The sequence below is a fragment of the Hemiscyllium ocellatum genome, chromosome 7, assembly GCF_020745735.1.
Source record: "Hemiscyllium ocellatum isolate sHemOce1 chromosome 7, sHemOce1.pat.X.cur, whole genome shotgun sequence".
NCBI classification, from domain to species: Eukaryota; Metazoa; Chordata; class Chondrichthyes; order Orectolobiformes; family Hemiscylliidae; genus Hemiscyllium; species Hemiscyllium ocellatum.
The window spans coordinates 32,455,174-32,478,622 of NC_083407.1; the positions used below are offsets into that span (position 1 = coordinate 32,455,174).

Here is a 23,449-nt window from a genome sequence, read left to right on the forward strand (position 1 = left end):
CTGACCACTGACAATACCATTCTCACCGTTTTCTGAGGCTGTGGCTATGGTTCCAGGAGGCGACACAATTTCTTCTAGTTTTTTTGGTGAAATTCTGCCATCAAAGATACTGTTCCTATCTTAAGTGCTGGCAGGACATTGCTTCCCTGAAGAGCTTGATCTTCCAGTAAGTTGGAGCTTTCATCTTCCCTCTGCGAGCAACTTATAGTCTTGTTGCCTCTACTCCATCTCTCTTTGAAACTGCTGACCACGGGAGACAGATAATAGCCACATGATTTAGAGCGAGTAATTGAAAGACCTTGCAATAGAAACCAATATTTCCTATTGTCCATCACCACTCTGATCAGACTTTACTAACTTTTATAAACTAATCCAAATACCAGTACTTACATGACCTATGACCTCGGTAAAAGCCAGCAGTAAGCAATCAGTCATTGACCTACAAGTTTGTTGATGACTTGTGTGCGTGTGTGTGTGTGCCTGTGTGTGTGTGTGCACAAATCTGTTGAGGCTTCCCTTCTGCTGAACATATTTCCAGCTGTGTACATTTAAAGATGGCCTTAACTACAATGGTAAAGTTGAAAATGGCATGGCAAAAATCAAATCAGCATTAAATGCTAACTGACTTCACAATCTTCCGAGTTTGCAAACTTGCAATGCAAGTATGTAACACTGGTGATAATGGCCTCAACAAAATGGCACTCACCTTGTGCTATGTTTAAAGTAGGTGGGTGCAGCCTGGACTAAGTTTAATGTCAAAACAGTACTCATCGAGCAAAACTACAGATGCTAGAGTTGCCAAATTTACTGATCCTTCCTCCCCATTTGAAACAGAATATGTATTCTCTGAATGTTTTAACACTTAGAATATCACAATACTTTAATAATAAATATAATCTCTGTGTAAAACATATTCCAGAATGACAATTTTAGTACAACTCAATGGAAATCATCACAACAGCATATCTATTCTAAAAATACTTCAGGAAATTCTGAATATTAGTCTGTAATCTCATATTAATCTGAAGTTTGTACATTTGTTTGATAGAATTTCAAACAAAAATATAACTGTTATAAAAATGAAGTACCCAATAATCAGAAGAAAAGGTTTAATGAATGATTTCCTATCAAAAATGAAAGATGCTTACCTTGTCATATTTAGCAGCTGGATGCAGAAATGCTCATTAGTTTTAAGAGGATTAATATATTTAGCTGTTGCATATTGATATCCCAATTATGTCTAATTGTATAAAAGCCATCACTCAAGGTAATAGTGCATAAACATATGAAAGTTATTAAGTATATCCCAACATGTAATAAAGTAGGTGTTAATTGGTAGCTGAGTTCTTCAGGGTATTGAGGTGGATAATCTGGCGGGAGATGGATCACTAGAAATTTTTTGCACATAATTCCATTTGCAGGCACATGCTGTGCAGCTTTCATGCTTGTCAAAACCATCTACAGTCTAATACCTTTTGCCATATGCATTGCATAAAGGCATAAAAACATCATTAGAAAACAAAGTTAAATTTTATTCTACTCTATTCCCAATTAAAAGTTACAAAGAGACATGAATCTGTTAGAAATCAGCATACTATAATATGACAACTGATGAAAATTGCTGTAAGAAGGTAACTGGTTTTGCCTTTCATTTTTTGATACTCAAGGTCAAATTAAGCAAAATGGATGCCAATATATTGCTAACTTTAATTTGCTGGCACCTCAGATGAGATATGCCAATGCTGTAGACATCAATTTCATCTAAAATTTCACTTTGTTCTTACATCTTATATAATATAAGTGACAAAGTCTATTAAATTAGCTTTATTCAAGGAAGCAAACACAATATTGTTGAATCCATCACAATTTGTTTCAACTGGAGCTAGTCTGGAATTGGTTTCACTTTAACCCAAATATAGCTGGAAGCTTGTTGAGATGAGGGGGTGTGCAGTTTGTCACTAGGCTGGAGAGCTACAGGGAGACCTGCACTGCTCGAGCAGGGAAGGTCCATCCAGTTAGTCCAGTAGTGGTGAGTACATTGGCAGACGTTTCACCTTCATTTAAGTCCACAGAGTTAGCTCTCCTACCCAGAGGCAATGGCCAGTAAATTAGAGGCCAGCAGCTCTTGCACTCAGCAGCTTCACAGAGGAGGTAGTGGCTGCTGTTGGAAGAGAATCCCAGGAGTCCCAGTCTAACAGATCATGGATCAAGGTATAAGTAATGACTTGTGTAAGTTATGGGATTTGGGGACTGCAGGGAGATGGTGGCAAGCAGATCATGACCAAGAGAAGGTTGATAACTTTCAGCAGATACCCCCTCACCTTATGTCCAGTCCCATGATCACTGATTCCCTTTTATTGAAGGAGCTGATCAGACGGATTGACCTGTTGGACATGCTCTTCGGTTCATCCCTACAGCAGGGGCAGCTGAGGTGCTTAAGTGGCTCTTAATAGGGCACTTAGAGCTTTGAATGGCAGCAGGGAGGAAGGTGATTCATAGATCCTGCAGGCCCTCTCTTATCTCCAGTGATGTGCTTTAGTCATACCTAATGAAGTTCCCTTCCTGTATTCAAGCTAACCACCTCCAAAAGAAGAAGATTGCACTTGAAGTCCCCCACATGAATCATAGTTGCATGAAGTTTCATTTTAAAGAAATCTGGAATAATCTCAGAATAAAAGTCCTCACCTTGGAAACTGGACTGAATATAGAACACCTCAGGAAGATGTCCTTTAGCCCACCAGGGCAGCAGTTATAATGCCATTGTAAATGCTATCTGCTTGCCCCTGGTTGGAATCCCTCTATTTCCTGCCTGCTTCCAATATTTGTCTAAATGCCTCTTAAATAGTGTTGTTCCAGCTCTAACAAAAACAATCCAAATTTTTCCCACCTCTTCTTACAGCTAATACACTCCAATCCAGGCGACATCCTGGTAAACCATTTTTGTATCCTCTCCAAAGTTTCTACCCCCTTCTTATAGTGTGGTGAACAGAACTGCACATAATACTCCAAACATGACCTAACTAAAGTCTTAAGTAGCTGCAACATGACTTGCCAGCTTTTATGCTCAATGCCTCTGTTCATTAAGAGACATATCTTTGCCATCTTATCCACTTGTGTTGCTACTTTCAGGCAGCTATAGACTTGTAGCCCAAGATCTCTCTGTATATCAATGCTCTGAAGGCTCCTGCTATTTACTGTATACTTTGCCCTTACACTTGACCTCCAAAATGCATCACCTCACAGTTGGCTGGATTAAACCCCATCTGCCATTTCTTTGCCCAAATTTCCAACTAGTTCACATTTTGTTGTAGCCTTTGGTAACCTTCCTCATTAATCCACAACACTAGCAATTTTCATGTCATTTGAAAACTTACTAATCAGACTACTTACATTTACATCTGCATTATGTGTTACAAACAACAGAGGCCACAGCACAACTTGAAGAACACAACTGGTCACAGAATTCTGGTCAGAATAGTACCTCTCCACAATTACCCTCTGTCATCTATTATCAAGCCAATTTTGTAACCAACTTACCAACTCTCTATGGATCCCATGTGACTTAATCTCCTGGACCAGTCTACCATTAGGGATCTTGTCAAATGCTTTAGTAAAGTTCATGTAAACAACATCCACTGCCCTAACATGATCAATCATCTTTGTTCCTTCCTCTAAAAATGCAATCATGTTTGTGAGACAAATCATGCTGCCAATCCCTAATAAGTCAATTATTTTCCAAATGTGAGTAAATCCTGTCTCTAGAAATCTTCTGGAATAATTTCCCTATCGCCGATGGGAGGCTCACCAGCCTATAATTGCCTGGGTTGAAGACCTAAGTGAGTGTTAGAGGTCTCGGGGGAGAATACTTGGAATCCTGAGAGTGTGTCAGATATCTTAGTTGCTTAAATGAGGTATCGTTGGTGTGGATTGAGGGTCTGTGGCTTTGTTGGGTAACTAAAAGATTGGATGCCTCCTGGGTAAGATTAGTGATTTCAGATGGTGAAAGGATCAAAGTTAACAATCCCTTCAAAGGTTAGGAGAGAGCATTGATGGGAAAATTGAATTTTGAAGAGTCACTACTGGCATCCAATTAACAAACTGATGATTTGTCTGCTCTTCTGGACATTCGCTTCATGCAGTAACAGTTGCACCATATGCGTTCCAAGAAAATGCATCTCATAAGTATGCACATCTGCTAGAGAATGCAAGATTGGGTAGCGATTACTGATCAGTCTTGAGGGTGCTAATAGCTACACTAACAACCAGCTTAAGATAATGTTGAATTGTTGTGATCATTTTAAATTTTAATTTTTTGCATTTGTTCTTATGAGTGCAAAATTAATATCTTTAGCAACATGTCTGTGTTTTCAGAGATATTCGGATTGTGTACTATCAAGTGACAGTTTTTAAATCTTGCACGAATATGAAGCAAACTTTAATACATTTTGATTGATTTGCTTTGGAAAAGTGAATAATGCTGACAAGGTCACTTCTACTTCCTCTGTGAAGGTGGTCCTGGATTGTTTTCAGAACCAATTCAATTCCTATGGTCCATGGAGCTCCAGACATAATAATGTAAAGGGCCACTGTCAGCATGTACCCTTCATACCAGCAAATAGCTCTCATCATATTCATGCCACCATATTTCCCTACTGCTTTAAACTCATCTTCATCATTCACAGATACAATTTAATCTTAAATGCTAGCATAGTTTCTATGTCAAACAAGAACTCTCAAAGTAAATCTTACTGCCTCATCATACACTTTGTTAAATAAGTCCATTTGCCCTCTGTTCTAAAACATTTACATTTAATCTTGTACTTCCAGCCCTGTGCTCAGGAAATCTCAACTATCATCAGTCTGCTCCTGTTCACTCAGTCCCAGCCTTTCATACAGTTAAATAATTCAATCGTGTTATCATATGATTTGTGATATTCTGAAAGGAAAAGTTTTAACCTTTCGGATCTTTTGTGGGGATGATGCTCAAATTAACTAACTATATGTATAAGTGTTGTAAAGAGATGCATATTGTTTGCCAATGTACTTCTTTCAAGATTTTCTTTCACTGAAGAAAATTGTGTATATAGCATATCCTCATACAGATTGATCAGTGAACAGCTAATCATGTAAGTTGTATGTGGTTGAGTTAAGATTACGCATACTTTGAATTTTCACTTCTGATTAGAAACTTAAAAATAGATCAAAATTTTTTTCAATGTGTTTTCAAATGTAGTTCTAAAAACTGCTGCTTTTAATTCAACCAGACATTGAAAAATGGCTGCAACTTATCTTTTTAAGTGCCTGCATTACTGTGCATCAGATTGGAAGGAATAAATCTGTTTCTGGAAACAACACTATAGATTGACTAACCCACATGTGGCATGCCCATCACATTTAATGTCAGGATTGAATCTTAAATATAAGCTTTGCCAAATCTGTTGTTACACAAAAGACTAATCCTATAATCTTTCCAACTAACCTTAATGCAATGCAATGGGCCTGATTTACATGAAGTCAACTCCTTTATCTAGAGATTTTCCTGTTTCAATAACCCATAATAGGAATGGGAATAGGAATCTGAAAACTACTTACTAAAATGTAAATTCAAAACAACATTAAATTAATCAAAATTTGTCTTTACGCATCTACTTACTTGTATCTGCAAAAATGTAATTTTATGATATTTTTTCTATGCCACCGGCATGTAACATAGGTCTGCATATAGAAACAATCTACAATTTTGAGATTTGCTCCAGTTGCAGAAATTTAGTCAACTTTCCCAAGTAAGCATGAGCCACAGTTTCCATTAGCAAGCTTTTACATCCTTAAAGTCGTGAAATATCCTGTTCAAAATAGCACCCAAAGACAAATATATAAAATATCTAAATCATAACGTCTCATCAATAAATTTTATGGGTCTTTTCTACAGCTTAAATAATTTATTTTGCCTCTAACTTTCAGAAATACTCTGCTGAAAATTCAACATTTTAATTAGATGAAATTCAGAAAAAAAAAGCCTGACGAATGCAGAATGGGGCAACAGTAGTAACCAGAAGAAGAGGTTTGTAGAAAAGGAATGGAAAAGTAGGAGCAAAAACATTAAATAAAATTCATTTCATTTCACATCAAATTAAGTTGAGACAATAAAGAAAACAAAACACATTTTTCAGGAACATTAGACATGTCATGACCAAATTCTTGTTAAGATCCCCAATGGTCCCAAAGAGAATACCCCAAACTGTTGAGATCTTTCCAGAGAAGAGATAAATGGGTTATTGTCTCTATAGCAGTCCTCTTTGTTATAACCTTTCTATGGAGGAGATTTTATGGATTTTGCAAATTCATGAAACAGGATGTGCAAGGTGACTAAATTAGGTTGGAGTGAAACTTTTAATTTCCAAACAATGAATTCAGATGTGAAAACATCTTGCAATTGGGACGCACAACTGTAAATTTTATGCAGTTGTTTCTCAGGTCAATCTTTTTCCTGTTGATGTCTGCTGTACAAGGGAGTGGAGCATGAGAATGGCATCTTGCATGGAAGCTCAGGGCTGGCAAGGTTGAGTTAATGGTGAGAAGAAGGTTTTGAGGTGGGGCTCTGATGAAGTGAACTGGGAAGGGCTTGGTGTCCTGTATGTGATGGATTTTGTGGGAATAGTTAGCCAATGAAAAGGGAATAGTATCAGGATTTTCTTTTACATATGCACCTATTGCTGAGAGTATGTCTTTTAAAATGCACAGCAAAGAAGTGATATCTGAGGCTGCAAATTCAGCTTTGTCCTCCAGACTGACAAGTAGAATACCAGCTACTAAAATTAACATTCAATAAAGAGCCACAGCAAAAACATCTCAGTGTTTCTTCTGCCATGTAGAAATATTCCCGACTCCACTGTAACAATCAACATGTGCCAGCCATGAGGTGTGTCAATGTATCTAACTCTTTGTGCTAATCTAAGAGCATAATGATCATGCCCATAAGGATTACGTTAAATCAATGTAATATTAAATATTTACAAGTGAGCTTCAAATTTGAAAAACATCCATGCTACCTTTATGTCTTTAAGGAGCCTAATGTTAAGGTGAATCGAGTTGACTGCAAAAATTGTGGCTATAATCTAGAGCCCCATGGTTTATCAAAGAATCTCTTTCATTGTCCACCGATTATTGATGGTGGGCTATAAAAGAACCTCCTGGGCAAATAGGGAGACACTTTGAAAAGCTTCCCCTATCATGTTCTTGATTCCTGATTACGAAGGTGACGAAAGATTATCACAGGTATGTAAGAATGTAGAGTTGTGGTTATAATAAAATCAGCCATGATCGTATTGACAGATGGAGAAAGCTCAAAGAGGCAATTAGCCTATTCTTGTTCCTGGTTCATTCACTCGTACATGATCACACAAGTCTCCCATGAATGTTGATGTCTTTTAAACTTTAATTGTTATCGCAAGGCAACCATCAAAAAGCACAAGAGCTGAAATGGCATTATTTCCCGTTCTGCCATCACAAAGACCATGGAACAGTTAAAAATCTGCCCTTAACGGAGTAAGTTTTATATGATAGCATTTATTGTTAACACTATTGCAACATATTAAAGAAACAAATCTACACAAAACTCTAACAGTAAACTTTTTCTAACAATTCAAACTCCAATTTACTTTGCATTAGAATCCAAGACATAGGGTGCAGCATTTCTTCCCATCTACGGCCTAATCACATCCCCCACTGTTACTCAATATGTTGTAAGCTACCTAACTAATGATGCTTCTCAACCAAAGATGTTATATTCCATGACTGAAAAGTTATTCCTACTCAAAATTCTAAAGATTTTGCATTTAATCTGTTTAAATCTCCACAACATTAGCAAAGGATTGTTAGGATCAGTTACACAAGGCTCCTACAAAGCTTTTGAATGTAAGGGTAGATTTTAAATCAGTGGTGCTGGAAGAGCACAGCAGTTCAGGCAGCATCCAAAGTGCAGCGAAATCAACGTTTCAGGCAAAAGCCCTTCATCAGGAATAAAAAGCATCTGCTGCATCTGCAGTCATTGTTTTTACCAGGGTAGATTTTAAGCCAGCCATATCTTAAATTTTTATGTATTTCTAATGACCACAAATAGTAATTTTTAAAAAATCATTCACATAATGTCTGGGGTAGTTGGCTAGGCCAGCATTTATTGCCTGTTGCTAATTGCCCAGAGAGTAGTTGAGCGTCAACTATATTACGATGGATCTGGAGTTACATGTAGGGCAGACAAGGCAAGGATGGAAGTGTGCTCCCTGAAAAGACCTTAATGAACCAAATGGGATTTTCCTGACAATCAGCAACAGTTTAATGGTCACCACTAGCCTCCTAATTGTAAATCTTTATTCAGTTCAAATTCCACCATCTGCATGGTGGTATTTGAAACGAGGTCCATAGAACCTAAGTAAACTAGTGATACCACAACACATTTGACACTATCACAATTACAGCACTTCTTAAAAATACACTTTTCTAATCAATATACAAAATATAAAATACATCTGAGATAGCACACTTGATAACCATATTGTAGGCAGACTTAAACCTTACTACACAAACTATGGATTATAGACATTTCTAATCAAGCTGTTCAGACATGTTATAATACACTTCTGGAGTAGGTGAGACTTGAACCCAGGTCTTCTGAACAATCCCCATAAATGTTCCTCCAAGAACCATCCTTAAGTATACTAGAGTTATAAATAATGTTATTTTTAATCATTTTAAACTCACTATAATATATCCTACTGTGGACACTGACTATAATTTTTCAGTTATTTGCACTTTATATTACCAACTTTACATTAAAATGATTGTAGATTTTGCAATAAATTTTGTACTGTAATATTGTGAAAAGGTATGAGCCATGTATAATATTAACTTGTTTGGATGTAAACAGTACTGCTTTCACAGTTAATGCAAACTAATTAATGTCAAGCTTAACACTTTGAGATTATTAATATTTAAGCAGGATTTAGGCATGACCAAATGGAACTCAAAACAATGCTGGTTCCTGTCTAAAGAACAGCAAAGAGCTTTTAGATATTGTTACTATGTCATTGCACTGCATTGACTGCATCATTTTAGCAAGTGACTGTTTCCAGGCAGTAATGTCATTGTGGTCATGAGTATCACCTTAATTCAGCATTTTGTCGAAGATTTTACAGGCATTCTTATATGAAACATCTGTATTTCAGGCATATGTAACCTGTTTGCTGTTTGTAGGCAGATAATATTTTCCAATTCCTATACCAATCAAAGATTTTTTTTAACATTAGCTTCCAAGCACAATTTTAGTATGCTCCTAATATTTAATTAGGACAGCTTATATGTTTTTACATTTCTTTGCAGTAATCTGGGAGGATTGGCAGAAGGCTCAACAATGTGACAACTGAAGAAGAAAAAATATGGCATTCTGAAAACTACGAGACTTCCATCTTTGCTTTGCTTTGGCTGAACAATATTCATAGAGGATTAGTAAGACATTTAACTTTCATAAAGTTGATCAAAATAAGTTTCAGTTCCCTTTGCCTTCATAAAATGGGAGTTTCTTCCATGTAAACTAATATTTCCTGTAAAGAGTACAAGTGCTCAAGAGTTTATATGGTGGGCCTCAAATCTGTTTGTCATGATACTGAGCTTCATTATGACAGTGAAACTGAAATATATTAATTGCACACTTTATATCATACTGAGCTGCATCTGGGGCTCTGAATTTTAAATTATAAATGGTAGAAATGTATTACAGCAGAGTTATTTTCAGAGTTACAATTACGTGACTCTGCCGTAAACCTCCACTGTTCATGCTGGAATGATCCAATTGAGATAGTGGGCCAGATTGTCATGGTCACTGTGGGAAACAAATGTATGCAGGATCTAAAAAAAAATACAGCAAGTCATCCCCATTCATTCACTCAACTATTTTCCCCAAGGGTAGTGGCTGGAATAGGTCCATTGTGATCCCTCCTGAGGTAGGGTTATTGTCAATTTTCACAGAAGTGTTTGAGCTTTAGCAGCTTTCTCGTTTTACTCTAGCTGTATGGGGTTGTGAAGCATGAATTGGAAGTGGGAAGAGTTTAAACATCAAGTGAGATATTTTTCTCACTTTCATCATTCATCATTAAACGCCGTATCATGAATTATATCTGTGTTCTGTAAGGTGAGTTATGATAGTGCTGTGAGTGGAAGGTATAACTATCACCTAAAAATGCATTTGCCAGATTGTCACTTCTACCAACTTTTATAGAATCCCTACAGAGTGGAAGCAGGCCATGCAGCCCATTGAGTCCACACTGACACTCCAAAGAGCATCCCACCCAGACCTACACTCCCTCCGCTATTCCTGTATCTAACAAAAATAACCTACATGTCCCTGGACAGTATGGGCAATTTAGCATGGCCAAACCACTTAACCTGTACATCTTTGGACTGTGTTAGGAAACTGGAGCACCTGATGTAAATCAATACAGACACAGGGAGAACGTGCAAACGCCACACATACAATCACCTGAGGCTGGAAGTGAACCAAAGATCCTGATGCTGTACTAACCATTAAGCCACCATGTCACCCCCTTGACTAGCATTGTCAAGTAAAAGAGCAACATCATGAATGTGGAAAATTCTTCAGGTTAATTTTGTTTTAATTTCATCTTATGACTATGATATTTCATACTATTAAAAGGATAGCTAAATATTACAACCGTGTGTAAATATTTAAGCATTTATCATTTAACCCCCAAAATTTATCTTTGGTATTCTCCTAAAACAATGATGCAAGGTGCAAATACTTATTGTAGGCCTTTAGCATCTGCAAAGGCTTGATTCTGAAAAACTATTGCAGCCATCAGCAGCTCCATTGGAATATCACAAGTTTGAATAACTTGTGACTTGACTCACCCACCAAGACAGTGTCGAGCATTTTGTGGCATATACAAACTATGTTCTGCAAAAGGAGATTGGGCTAAACTATTCACAAATCCTATTGTCTGGAAAAATTCAAAGTATGACACAATACTAAAGTATGTGAAGAAGAACTAACTGAGAAACAATGCCTACAAACTTTCCAGAGTTTAATTGAGGTCTATATGCCTATCATAGAGTCATAGAGGTGTACAGTCCGGAAACAGACCATTCGATCCAACATGTCCATACCGACCAGTTATCCCAACCCAATCTAGTCCCACCTGCCAGCACTTGGCCCATATCCCACCAAACTCTTCCTATTCATAAATCCATCCAGATGCTTTTTAAATGTTGCAATTTTATTAGCCTCCACCACTTCCTCTGGCAGCTGATTACACACATGTACCACCCTCTGTGTGAAAACGTTGCCCCTTTTATATCTTTTCCCTCTCACCCTAAACCTATACCTTTGAGTTCTGGACTCCCCAACCCCAGGGACAAGACTTTGTCTATTTATCCTATCCATGCCTCTCATGATTTTATAAACTTCTATAAGGTCACCCCTCAGCTTCCAAGACTCCAGGGAAAACAGCCCCAGCCTATTTAACCTCTCCACACAGCTCAAATCCTCCAACCCTGGCAACAGACTTGGTAAATCTTTTCTGAACCCTTTCAAATTTCACAACATCTTTCCGATAGGAAGGAGACCAGAATTGCACGCAATATTCCAACAGTGAGCTAAACGATTTCCTGTACAGCCTCAACATGATCTCCCAACTTCTTTACTCAATTCTCTTACCAATAAAAGCAAGCGTATCAAATGCCTTCTTCACTATCCTTTCTACCTGCGACTCCACTTACAGAAGCTATGAACCTGCACTCCAAGATGCCTTTGTTCAACAACACTCCCTCGGACCTTAACACTAAGTGTATAAGTCCTGCTATGATTCCCAAAATGCAGCACCTCGCATTTACCTAAATTAAACTCAATTTGCCTCTTCTCAGCCTACTGGCCCATCTGATCAAGATCCCATTGTAATCTGAGGTAACCTTTTTCACTGTCCACTACACCTCCAATTTTGGTGTCATCTGCAAATTTACTAACTATACCTCTTATGCTCGCATTCAAATAATTTATATAAATGATGAAAAGTAGTAGATCCAGCACCATTCCTTGTGGCACTCCACTGGTCACAGGCCTCCAATCTGAAAAACAACTCTCCACCATCACCCTGTCTTCTACCTTTGAGACAGTTCTGTATCCAAATGGATAGTTCTTTCTGTATCCCATGAGATCTAACCTTGCTAACCATTCTCCATGGGGAACCTTGTCGAGCACCTTACTGAAGTCAATATAGATCACATCTAGCACTCTGTCCTCAGCAATCCTCTTTGTTACTTCTTCACAAAAACTCAGTCAAGTTTGTGAGACATGATTTCCCATACACAAAGCCATACTGACTATCCCTAATCAGTCCTGACCTTTCAAAATATATGTACACCCTGTCCCTCAGGATTCCCTCCAACAACTTGCCCATCACCAATGTCAGGCTCACTGGTCTATAGTACCCTGGCTTGTTCGTACCACCTTTCTTAAACAGTGGCACCACATTAGCCAACCACACCTGTGATTATTGATGTAACAAGTATCTCAGCAAGAGGCCCAGCAATCACTTCCCTAGCTTCCCACAGAGTTCTCGGGTACATCTGATCAGGTCCTGGGGATTTATCCACTTTTATATTTTTATGCACTTTAAGACATTCAGCACTTCCTCCTCTGTAATATGGACATTTTTAAGATGTCACCATCTATTTCCCTAGATTCTATAACTTCCATGTCCTTTTCCACAGTAAATACTGAAGCAAAATACTCAACCAAGCAAAGGAGGTAACTGTAATGTTACAACTTAGAGACTACAGATTGTCAGGACATATGGTAAAGTTGATGCCCCCTATGGGTAGGATCAGAAAAGTTGAGCCTTTAGTTCAGTTGAAGCCCTCAGTTCCAGTTGATATAACCCAAAAGGAATGGACAACATGAACTATATGCCAAAACTGATCTTTGTGCAAATGAAAATATAATCCCTATTGGCATCTTATACAAGGTGTACTCAGGAAACTGGAACAACAAGGTGCAATCCACACAAGCTATGCTAACTGCTTACAATAGGTCTGGGATTACATGCACCAGCATTACCTGCCTTAAATGCTAATAAGGATCATTGAGTTGGACACCCAAAACACTCTACATTGTTGAAATAGGTGGACCTTTTATTATTGGTTTACCTGCATGCACAGATCTATATACTATCATGGTCTACAAGATAATGAACCAAAGCTGAAAATGTGTTGCTGGAAAAGCGCAGCAGGTCAGGCAGCATCCAAGGAGCAGGAGAATCAACGTTTGGGGCATGGGCCTTCATTCCTGAAGAAGGGCTCATGCCGGAAATGTTGATTCTCCTGCTGTTAGCAGCGGAGTGCCTCACAGCACCAAGGTCCCTGGTTCGATCCCAGCCTCAGCGACTGGAGTTTGCATATTCTTCCCGTGTCTGCGGGGGTTTCTTCCAGGTACTCTGGTTTCCTCCCACAGTCCAAAGATGTGCAGGTCAGGTGAATTGGCCATGCTAAATTACCCATAGTGTTAGGTGCAATAGTCAGAGGAAATGGGACTGGGTTGGTTACTCTTCGGAGAGTCAGTGTAGACTTGTTGGGCCAAAGGACCTGCTTCCACACTGTAGGAAATCCTAATCTAATCTATGATGCAAGACTGCAACTGATACTTATCGTGGCTATGATCACAATTACATTCTAGTGATTGAATATTTCACTAACTTCCCTCTTGAGTGATAAATGAAAGGTAGTACCAGTACAACAGTTGTTGATGTTTTCTGCCAGATTTATTATGTTCGGTGTGCCTCACTAAATTATATCCATCAACACCCTTTCAAGACATGCAAGAAATGCAGTGCTCAACATATTATCTCCTCTAATCACTATCCTCAGTTGAATTGTCTCACAGATTGCATCGTTAGTAGTAGAAAAAAAAAGTATTTTGGATAACTGTGTTAAATCTGCATGCTACTCCTGTTGGCAAAAGTTTACACTCACCAACAGCTCTCACATTTGCAAGGCAAATTAATTCAGTCATTTCCTTTCACACCCTCACTACCCAATGAATTGTGCATGTCATAAGTTGGAAAGAAGGGACAAAATGGTACAAGAGTTTGACCAACCAGCATGCAGGCATTTATCCAAACACGAACCAGGACAAAACATAAAACGAAAGTTTAAAATTTTTGCATGAGTTCATGGAAATGTAATATTTTTGGCTTTTTCCAACTTATGTCATATAATGCTATAATAAGCAATAATCAAATCTTGCAAAGATAAAGATGAAATATCTGCACAGCATGACATCAACCACCCGTCACATAGGACAGTCAATTGAATGCTGAAGGTATGATGCCAAGCAACAACTGCACATCTACAACAAATAATACATACGCTTCTGTGATGACAGCGCAGAGTGAAGCTACCCCGCAAAGCCAAGATAACTGTATAAGAACTAGATATGCTCATATTATACGTCTATTAAGGTGTTATCTGAAAGTATAGAGACAATACATCTCTATGGATAGCTGTACATATTTATATGAAAGACACCTCCCATTCTTTAAAGAGAAAAAATTAGAAGTTGCATTGCGGCATTGATTCCAGAACAAGCAGATCTGTACATTTAAGACAATTACATGGTACATGTGGCATTGTGGTACAAAGTTGCCAGCCTGGCCTTCAGTCATTCTCAATGTATCTTTGCATTAATATAGTGTGCTCAGTCAGCATGTGTGTATAATGCAGAGTAACATCAGTAAAACAGAACTCAGATTGTGTATACAAGTCTGTGATATTATAGCTTTGTAAGTATTTATTGTTCTAAATATACTTCAAGATATCTGACTCAACAAGAACATGACTATCTGTGGTGTACATCACATGGGCTAACATACAAAAACCACAAATTGCCTCAGAATAGTTACAATAATAACACTTTTGTAGAAATAGGAAAGGCAATAATAACTTCTACAATTTACAATTACAATTTAACATATTTTAAAACTATTATCACATGCAACTATAATATGAAATGCAGAGAGAGGGGGAGGGAAGAAAGTGTAAGGACAGGAAGCATAGCGTATTGGATGACTTAATGAGGTAGGATGTGAAATCTTGATTTTTCTCACGGTGGTTTGAGATGCAGCGATAAAGTCAGTGGTGTGTTTGCGGTGTGTTGCACATTATGCCAACCTGTGCCAGCTTCATGCTTGTAATACACTAGCACAAAATGAATACCCAAGATTGTGAAATAGTTTTCAATAAAGTCTGACCTTCAATAAAAGGTGAGTGATGCACAAGAACCTCATGGCACCCAGTTCACAGTCATTAAAATGTAGTGTCCAGCAGTTCACTTTGTGTGGTTTTGTATACTATCAGCAATTTTTCCTGTTTAGCTCTGCATTACCAGGGAGAGAACTAGGCAAATGAATTCTTGAAGCTTGGGACTGACAAGAATAAGTCAACAATGGATTGAGGTGGGATTGAGGCAGATTCAAACAGCGATACATAGGAATTCAGCAGAGGACAATGTGAGTACAGAGGAATGGAGAAGGTGGAGGATAGAAATGGGTTGGACCTGGATAATTGGGTGTGTTTGCAGTGACAGTTGTGGGTGGGGTGGGGAAAGGGTGGTTGGTGCTGAAGGTGTTGTTGAGAACAATCAGTCTGGGTAAGTTTGTCTGTGGGCAGTGCTGTCCAAAGATGCATGGATCTCAGGGAGTTAGTTGCCAGAGTCCTTGCAGGGCCTTGATATCAACTTCAATATTTCAATTACTAATGCTGGGATTGCTCTGGCATACTGTCCTTTACAGCGCATTGGATGGAGAATCCGTTAAGTCTGTAAGTTCGGGTATGCCACATGGATGATTAAGTGCTACAATGGACACCAATATAAACATTCAATAAAGACTGGGCAAAGAAACAAAGTTCAGTAAAATTTGCTGCTTTTTCTTTGACGTACATTGGTAAGTGCAAAAGTGTAGGGGGAACACTTTTTCCCCCTCACACAGTGAGCAGTAAAGCCCACATCATCATAAGCCTATCAGATTTTCAAGTGGGGTAACTGATGTTTGCTCTTTGGAAGCTATTAGCCAATTAGAAACCAGCAGCCACTGTGATTCAGCTATACATCTCTGGAGTAATAAGCCACTTGATTAACTTCCACTCTCATTCCGTCCTCACCACTTTGCATGAGAGGAAGATATAATAAAGAAAGTGTCTTTAATTCCCATGTAATCATCAATGCATGCCAATCATGAGGGCTATCAGTACACTTAGCTCTGTGACTAAGCTATTCTTAACAATTAATGACAATGCATACTTGAATAAAGTTAAATCAATGTAATGTGAAATATTTACAACTGAAATTTAATTTTGCAAAATGCTCATGTCAATTTAGTGTTTCCAATTTGTATGTTATTTGTTATTGAGCTGGTCAGGAAATTTGTGATCATGATGCAGTCTTTTTTGTTTGGCCAATGTCTCTTTAAAAGGTTGTGCATAGATGCAGTATTGTCAGCTGGTGATAGGTTTCCCCAATACAAAGCATCCGCAGTCACTAATTTGAATGTACCTTTCTGCTGGAAATTAGATTTCATTTCTAAGCACATGGGAAAAGGCAACAAGGGAGAGAAAAAAAAAAGTGGTATGCAGTTCCAGTTAAGACACTGAGCATGGTACACTGTGAGTCTAGACTAGAGCGGTGCTGGAAAACCACAGCAGGTCAGGCAGCATCAGAGGAGCAGGAAAATCGACATTTTGGGAAAAGACCTTCATCAGGAATAGAGATGAAGAGTGTTTGCCTGAAACATCGATTTTCGTGCTCCTCGGATGCTGCCCGATCTGCTGTGCTTTTCCAGCACTGCTCTAATCTACACTCTAGTTTCCAGCATCTGCAATCCTTGTTTTAACCATGGTTCACTGTGAACAAATCTAGCCCATGTTTCTGGTCAAGTGCAGGAGCCACCTCTGTTTTACCATTTTATAAAGTGATTTTCCAATTCATGTGCTCAATATGATCTCCTTTTCTCACCATTCACTAACTTCAACATATATGCAACAGGGAAATATAAATTATATTGTCATTTATAACAATTTGTAAATCTGAATCTGTATACAGTCTGCCAGGCCCATTAAAAAAAATCTCCATTTCTCCATTTTAAGCTATCATATATGGAAAATACTAAGAAACTAAAAAAGAAAACGTGACCAGTTGTCAGAACTCAGTTCTACAGTTTTTCTCGACAGTTTTATTACTTATGAAACAGCTTAAAAGTATTCCATTGAAAATGATTTAATCAGCAGACTGTTTCCAGCTAACAGACCTCTGCTTTACCTGCCTTAGGGTCCATGTCAGATTTGATTGTGAGCCAGTTTGTCTTCTGAATGTTAAATGCATGCCTGGTTGAGATTATTGTTGCTTCATGTTACGAATGGGTTCCGTCATAGATTAGCACGTTAAATCTGGCATTTATTTTTAATAAAGGGAGCTGTATCCTCTAATGTTCTGCCAATGCCTTGACAATTACTGTCATTTTTCATACAAAGTAGTGGTAGCCCTTTATCAAGGGCCAGATAATGTGCTCAAAATAACAGTGAGGCTAAAGGTGTCTACCGTTATTAAAGTGTAAATTGAACGGCAGCTTCCAGCAACTTGAAATAAAGTTCCATTTAAGCCATAGTTACAGTATTACATTCAGTTATCTTAATTAGAATCCTTCAGGAAGGATATAAGGGTTCTTGAGAGGATGCAGAGGAGATTATTCCATAAAGTTCTAGAGATGAAGAATTTTAGTGAGAAGGTTTTTTTTGTTCACAGGAGTTTTGACTGGCTAGGACTGAACCATCGCTTCCAGTACTATAAGAATAGTGCACTAAAATCACTCACTGCTCAGTCACTTACATTACTTTCGAAAGAGAATTCTAAGATTTTGAGCCAGTAACCAAGAATGTTGCAATCGTTTCAAGTCAGGTTTGTGTGTGGCTAGGGTGGGGAACCTGCACATGATAGTGTTTCATATGTAAATTGCATTAGTCCTTCTGGGTGGCAGAGATTGTGTGTTTGGAACATATTGTTTTGTGCTCACTTCAGCAGCACATATAATAAAAAATTGGAATGTGTTGCTGAAGAATCCTTGGTGAGTTGCTACAGCATACTTTACAAGTGACACATAATGCTGCCGCAGTGCATCAATGGTGGAGAGAGTGAATGTTTAAAGAGTGGATGGGTGCCAAGCAAGTGGGGCTTTATTTTGGATGGTGTCAAGCTTGAGCTATACATATTCAGGTGAGTGAAGAATACCATATTCTTCACTTAGGCCTTGTAGATGTTGTTAAGGCTTTAGGGATTCAGCAATTACACTACTTGCAACAGGATTTACCATGCCCTTGTTTCAACGGCTTTTATCGGGTTGGTCCATTTTAGTTTCTGGTCAATGGTCAACCCCAGGACATTGGTATGTGGTAACTAAGTGCCAGAAATGCCAGGTAAATTTTAGTTAATACTAAGCAGACCCCCTAGCGTTAAGAAGTAACTTTAACAAAAGTGTAGTGTCAATCCTTGCCAACAATGCCAACAATGGTTGTTGGCAATTTAAAATAACAACTAATAACTTTTCACTATGTAATTTCATTTCTTCTTTTTTTCAATTTTTTGTTTTAATTTCACTCTTTAATGTCTGTCTTTAACAATTGACATTGACTTTACTGAACATTTCGAATTCAGACTTAGTGCTGTTTATTATCGTTTCTTCAGGAGATATACCTTTTTGCCCTGTCTGAAGGTACCAGATTCTCTCTGGAGGTCATTGGGCATTTTCAGTAGTTAGGTAACAGGAAACGCCAGTACAAATCCCTATTGAAGTCTAAGCTCAAGTTTAATGAATGGCTGACACAAAAGCTGAACCATTAAAGTATTTGTGACAATTCCACAAGGAATCATTTTTGACCTGAAATGCACAGTTATGTCAGGCTCCAAGATTCTGGAAAGTGCACAAAATAATGCTTTAAGTATAAAACTTTCTTGGGAATAAGTCCCAAACCACCTCAGAAAATTATTCTTCAGACTTCATACTGTTCTTAGTAATTCCTGTGTTCACCACTTCCACAAGCCTCCACTTTTGTGTATTTAAAAATGTTTCCTCTGCAATAAATTTGATTGAATTTGGCTATAGCAGCCTTTCAGTTTTGACAATTTTAGGTACAATTTTCTCTACCTTTGGTCTGGATGATCAGTTATTTGGCCGATCAAATCAGAATTAGACCATACGAAATAGAAATAGGAGCAGGAATTCTATTCTGCTAATCAATAGAAGCATGGATGACCCAACACTCCTCACATCCACTTTCCTACCTTTTCCCCATAATCTTTGATTCCCCCACTGATCAAAAATCTATCTCAGTCTTAAATTTCTACAAGGACTTTGCCCTCTCAGCTGTTTGTGGCAAGGAACTGCAAAGATTCAGAGCCCTCTGAGAGAACCAGAACCTCCTTCTCTCAGTCTTAAATGGGCATCCCTTTATTCTGAGATTATGCCCTCTGGTCCTAGATGTTTCCATGAGGTGAAACATCCTCTCAGCATTTACTCTGTCAAGCTCATTCAGATTCCTATATGTTTCAATACCAGTATCTCTCATTCTTCTCAAGTTCAATGCATAGTGCCCCAGCCTTTGCTTATAAATCAAGTCCTTTCATATCATGGATCATTCTAGTGAACCTTCTCTGAATTGTCTCCAACGGAATGATATCTTTCCTCAGATAAGGGAACTAAAACTGCTCACAGTACTCCAGATGTGGTCTCACCACACCTTGTATATTTGTTTTAAGCAGCAGAGGGGATAAAAATACAGGAAACACTAAAAATAAGGATCACCACCCATATCGTGGAGATTTAACCATCCACAACAAAAATTCAAAAAGCTGAATAGCAATATGATTGACAATCCTATTGTCATGGTTAAAGTGTCAACTCACTTAGAGTAGCTCTTTTATCTACCAGACCACTTCATCTCTATGCTTCAGCTAAAATTGTGAGTGACCAGATGCAAATTCTGGATTTATACATCCACTGAACCAGATCTACAAATATCCTAAGGTGTACATTCAGGTCTATTCATTAGCCATGTCAGATTTTTTTGAAACTGTCCTATTTTGTTAGTCTTTTTCAGCCGGTATGCATGGACACAGTGCAGAAACCAATTATAAACAGCAATTCCCTGAATGAATGTGATCAATGTGATCAGTGCACAGTTGAATACACCAGCAGGAGCCAGATTTAACCCTGTGGAGCTCTGCATCTCTAAAAACAATCAATTCATCATAATAATGTATGTGACAAGCATGACTTTAAAAAGCTCATGAAAAACCAACACAATTTTCTTGATAAATCCCACATTTCAGTCAGAATGTGAAAAATCATAAAAGCAGCAATATCTTGCTGTCCATATATACAGGTCATTCGATATTGCCCAACAACATCATTGTTTTGATTCTTATTTGTGAATGCTATTTATTTGGATGAAATTCAGAAAACATTTTGAAATATAGTTCACCCACCACTCAACAAAATGAAAACCCGAAATTGCTTGCTAGCAACCATTTCCCACATTTTTACTGCAGGTCAAAATGTGGTATTGTCTACTCACCGGTAACTTGAGTGGGCTGGAGTCAGTGAGAACCATTGACTTTGTCTGGCTGAGGCGATCACAGTTAGCGGCTGCACTTTTCACTCTCCGCTGTACTGCGGAAGGACTAGCTTGGGATGAGGAAATATGCTCGGTGGTGGATGTTGGCTGGGCATTTGGTTTTGGTTGTGGTGTTGGTCCAACCTTTGGAAAGAAATTAGGAATTCATGCTTAGAAGCTGAAATTAATTCACACAAAATGTTAATTATCTGAATATCTATATTGCCTCAGTATGTTTACTGCCAATCATACTTTGCAACCTTATTTACTGTCTGTTAGTAATTTCCTTTTACATTCATTCAGTATGATTACTGTGTCAGAATTTAATCATTATAATGAGTTTGTTAACTGGGGTGTGTTGAATGAAGTGACCTTGGGTCCAGTTTCATAGTTTCTTGAAAGTGGAGTTGCAGGTAGTCAGGTAGTGAAGAAGGCATTTGGTATGCTTGCCTTTCTTGGTCAGTGCCTTAAGAATAGGTTTTGGGACATCATGTTACAGCTGTACGGGACACCAGTTAGGCCACTTTTGGAATATTACATTCAATTCTGATCTCTCTGCTACAGAAAAACTTGAAAGGATTCAGAAAAGATTTACAAGGATGCAGGGGGGTTGGAGAGTTTGAGTTATAGGGAGAGACTGAATAGGCTGAGCATATTTTCCCTGGAGTGTCAGAGGCTGAAAGGTGACCTTATATAGGTTTATTGAATCATAAGGAGTATGGATAGGGTGACTAGACAAGGTCTTTTTTTTTCCCCAGGGCAGGAGAGTCCAAAACCAGAGGGCATAGGTTTACGGTGAGAAGGCAAAGATTTAAGAGGGACCTAGGGGCACCTCTTTCATGCAGATTGTGGTGTGTGTATGGAATGAGCTACCAGAGGAGGTGATAGAGGTTATACAACTACAACATTTAAAAGGCATCTGAATGAGTATATGAATAGGAAGAGTTTAGAGAAATATGGGCTAAATGATGGCCAATAGGGCTGGATTAATTTAGTATATCTGGTCAATGTGGATGAGTTGGACTGAGGACCTGTTTCCATGCTGTACATCTCTCTGACTCTAATGTGCTGAATATTAAAAGGGGAACATTTGAATGCTTCAGATCAAAAGCAATCAGAACCTTTCCCTGAACCTGGAGTGATTGCATCACCAGCAAATGCTGAGTGTAGGAATTTCTGAAAAGGCAGGAACACAAACCCCCCAATGATTAGGTAAAACCTGAAAGTGCCGGGAAAGCTGAGCATGCCTGGCAGCATCTGTGGATTAAAAAAAAGTCAACTATAATGTTAGTCTTCTTTACCCAGTAGTGACCAGACACTAAACTGAAAGCTCAAGTTCACTTCCAAATCAAACCAAATGTTGGGACCATAACTGTTGACTTTATACATTAGTGAAGTAACTGATGACACAAAGATAGAAAATGTTATTTAGACTCAAACCATTTTCTCTCTTTCTCTTGTCACAGATGCTGCCAGTAGCTGCTGAGTTTTCTCTGCACTTTTTGTTTTTATTTCAGGTTTTCTGCAGCTGTGACTCATTGCTCCTGTTATAACTAATAACTAAATAATTTATTTGCTTTTCATCTGTTAGCCATAAAACTAAAGTTTTGAAAATTTGGCTGATATTAATTTACAGATAAGTGGTCCTCCCAATTTACTGCGCTAGTAACAGCTTACCATCTCAAAAATTCTCCTGCTATTTCTAATCCTGATTTACTGATTCTCAATCCACACCATATATTATACTGTAGATATTGGCATAGATATGCAACATATACCAGACGAACAAAATAATGGCAGTGCAGTAAGCCCCAACATAAGTTTTCTAATTTAGCCTTCTTCTGCTTTAACATCACAGACATAATAGGACATGCATATGCACACTGGTGCAGGGATTTGAGCTTTTTCATTCTTTTATGCCAGGGGCAATGTAGCAATTGAAGCAACTTTGGACAAGGGAGAGCTGTTTGATTAAACTTAAAGCAACAATGATTTATCTTCAAATTCGGCAGCACACTTTTGTGAAATCTATCGCATGAGCAAATTTTTTTTTCTGTGGTCCCCACTTAATCTTTCACATTCGCTGAGCCCCATCCATTAATTTTCTCTCCCCTGTTCACCAATGCTCTGAGTCACCATTTTCCTCGATGACTTTTCCACTTGCTTGTCATTCCCCTCACTTGCCACTTCTCCTGGTAGCTTCTTTCTTCCCTGACACTCTGTTCACAATTACTCTTACTCCTTCTCTTCCTCCCCCTCACTGCTTCTCCCCTAAGCCCTTGCTCACGTGTGTATTTTGGAAACAAGTGGCAAGTGGAAAGGGAAGGGAAGCAGCAAAAAGGAGGGATGCTGAGTATAATGGTCAGAGATTGAAATGCATTGCGAGGCAGTGAATGGGAGGGTCGGCAAATGATAGGGTTCGTGAGAGAAGTTTTGAGTGTAAGGGTCAGAGACTGGGAGAATCAGCAAGCGAGAAGGTCGGTAAATAGAAAGGTCAGGGCAGAGGGTGGAAAGTGCGAGAGGTTATGATTGAGAAGGCAGAGGAGCAGGAGGCAAGGAAAGGGGACGGGAGGGAGAGACAGGTGGGAGGACAGCATAATTCTTTTATATCTTAAACTTATGTTATTTGGAAAGTTACTTCAGTGACCAATGCAGAAATATAAGATGTAATTTAGGAACTACAGTGTACTATTTCAACTTATGTGGCATAATGTTTCAATTGGCTTTC

General features: G+C 38.4%; 1 protein-coding gene across 2 annotated transcripts in view; it reads right to left on the reverse strand.

Moving 5' to 3' along the window:
• Positions 1-23,449, reverse strand: part of arhgap15 (Rho GTPase activating protein 15) — a 736,069-nt gene that overhangs the window by 637,040 nt on the left and 75,580 nt on the right. For both annotated transcript variants that reach the window (XM_060827830.1, XM_060827829.1), the window contains exon 3: positions 20,683-20,865. In XM_060827830.1, coding sequence (XP_060683813.1) covers positions 20,683-20,865 — 183 coding nt within the window. The remainder of the gene's footprint in view (positions 1-20,682; positions 20,866-23,449) is intronic.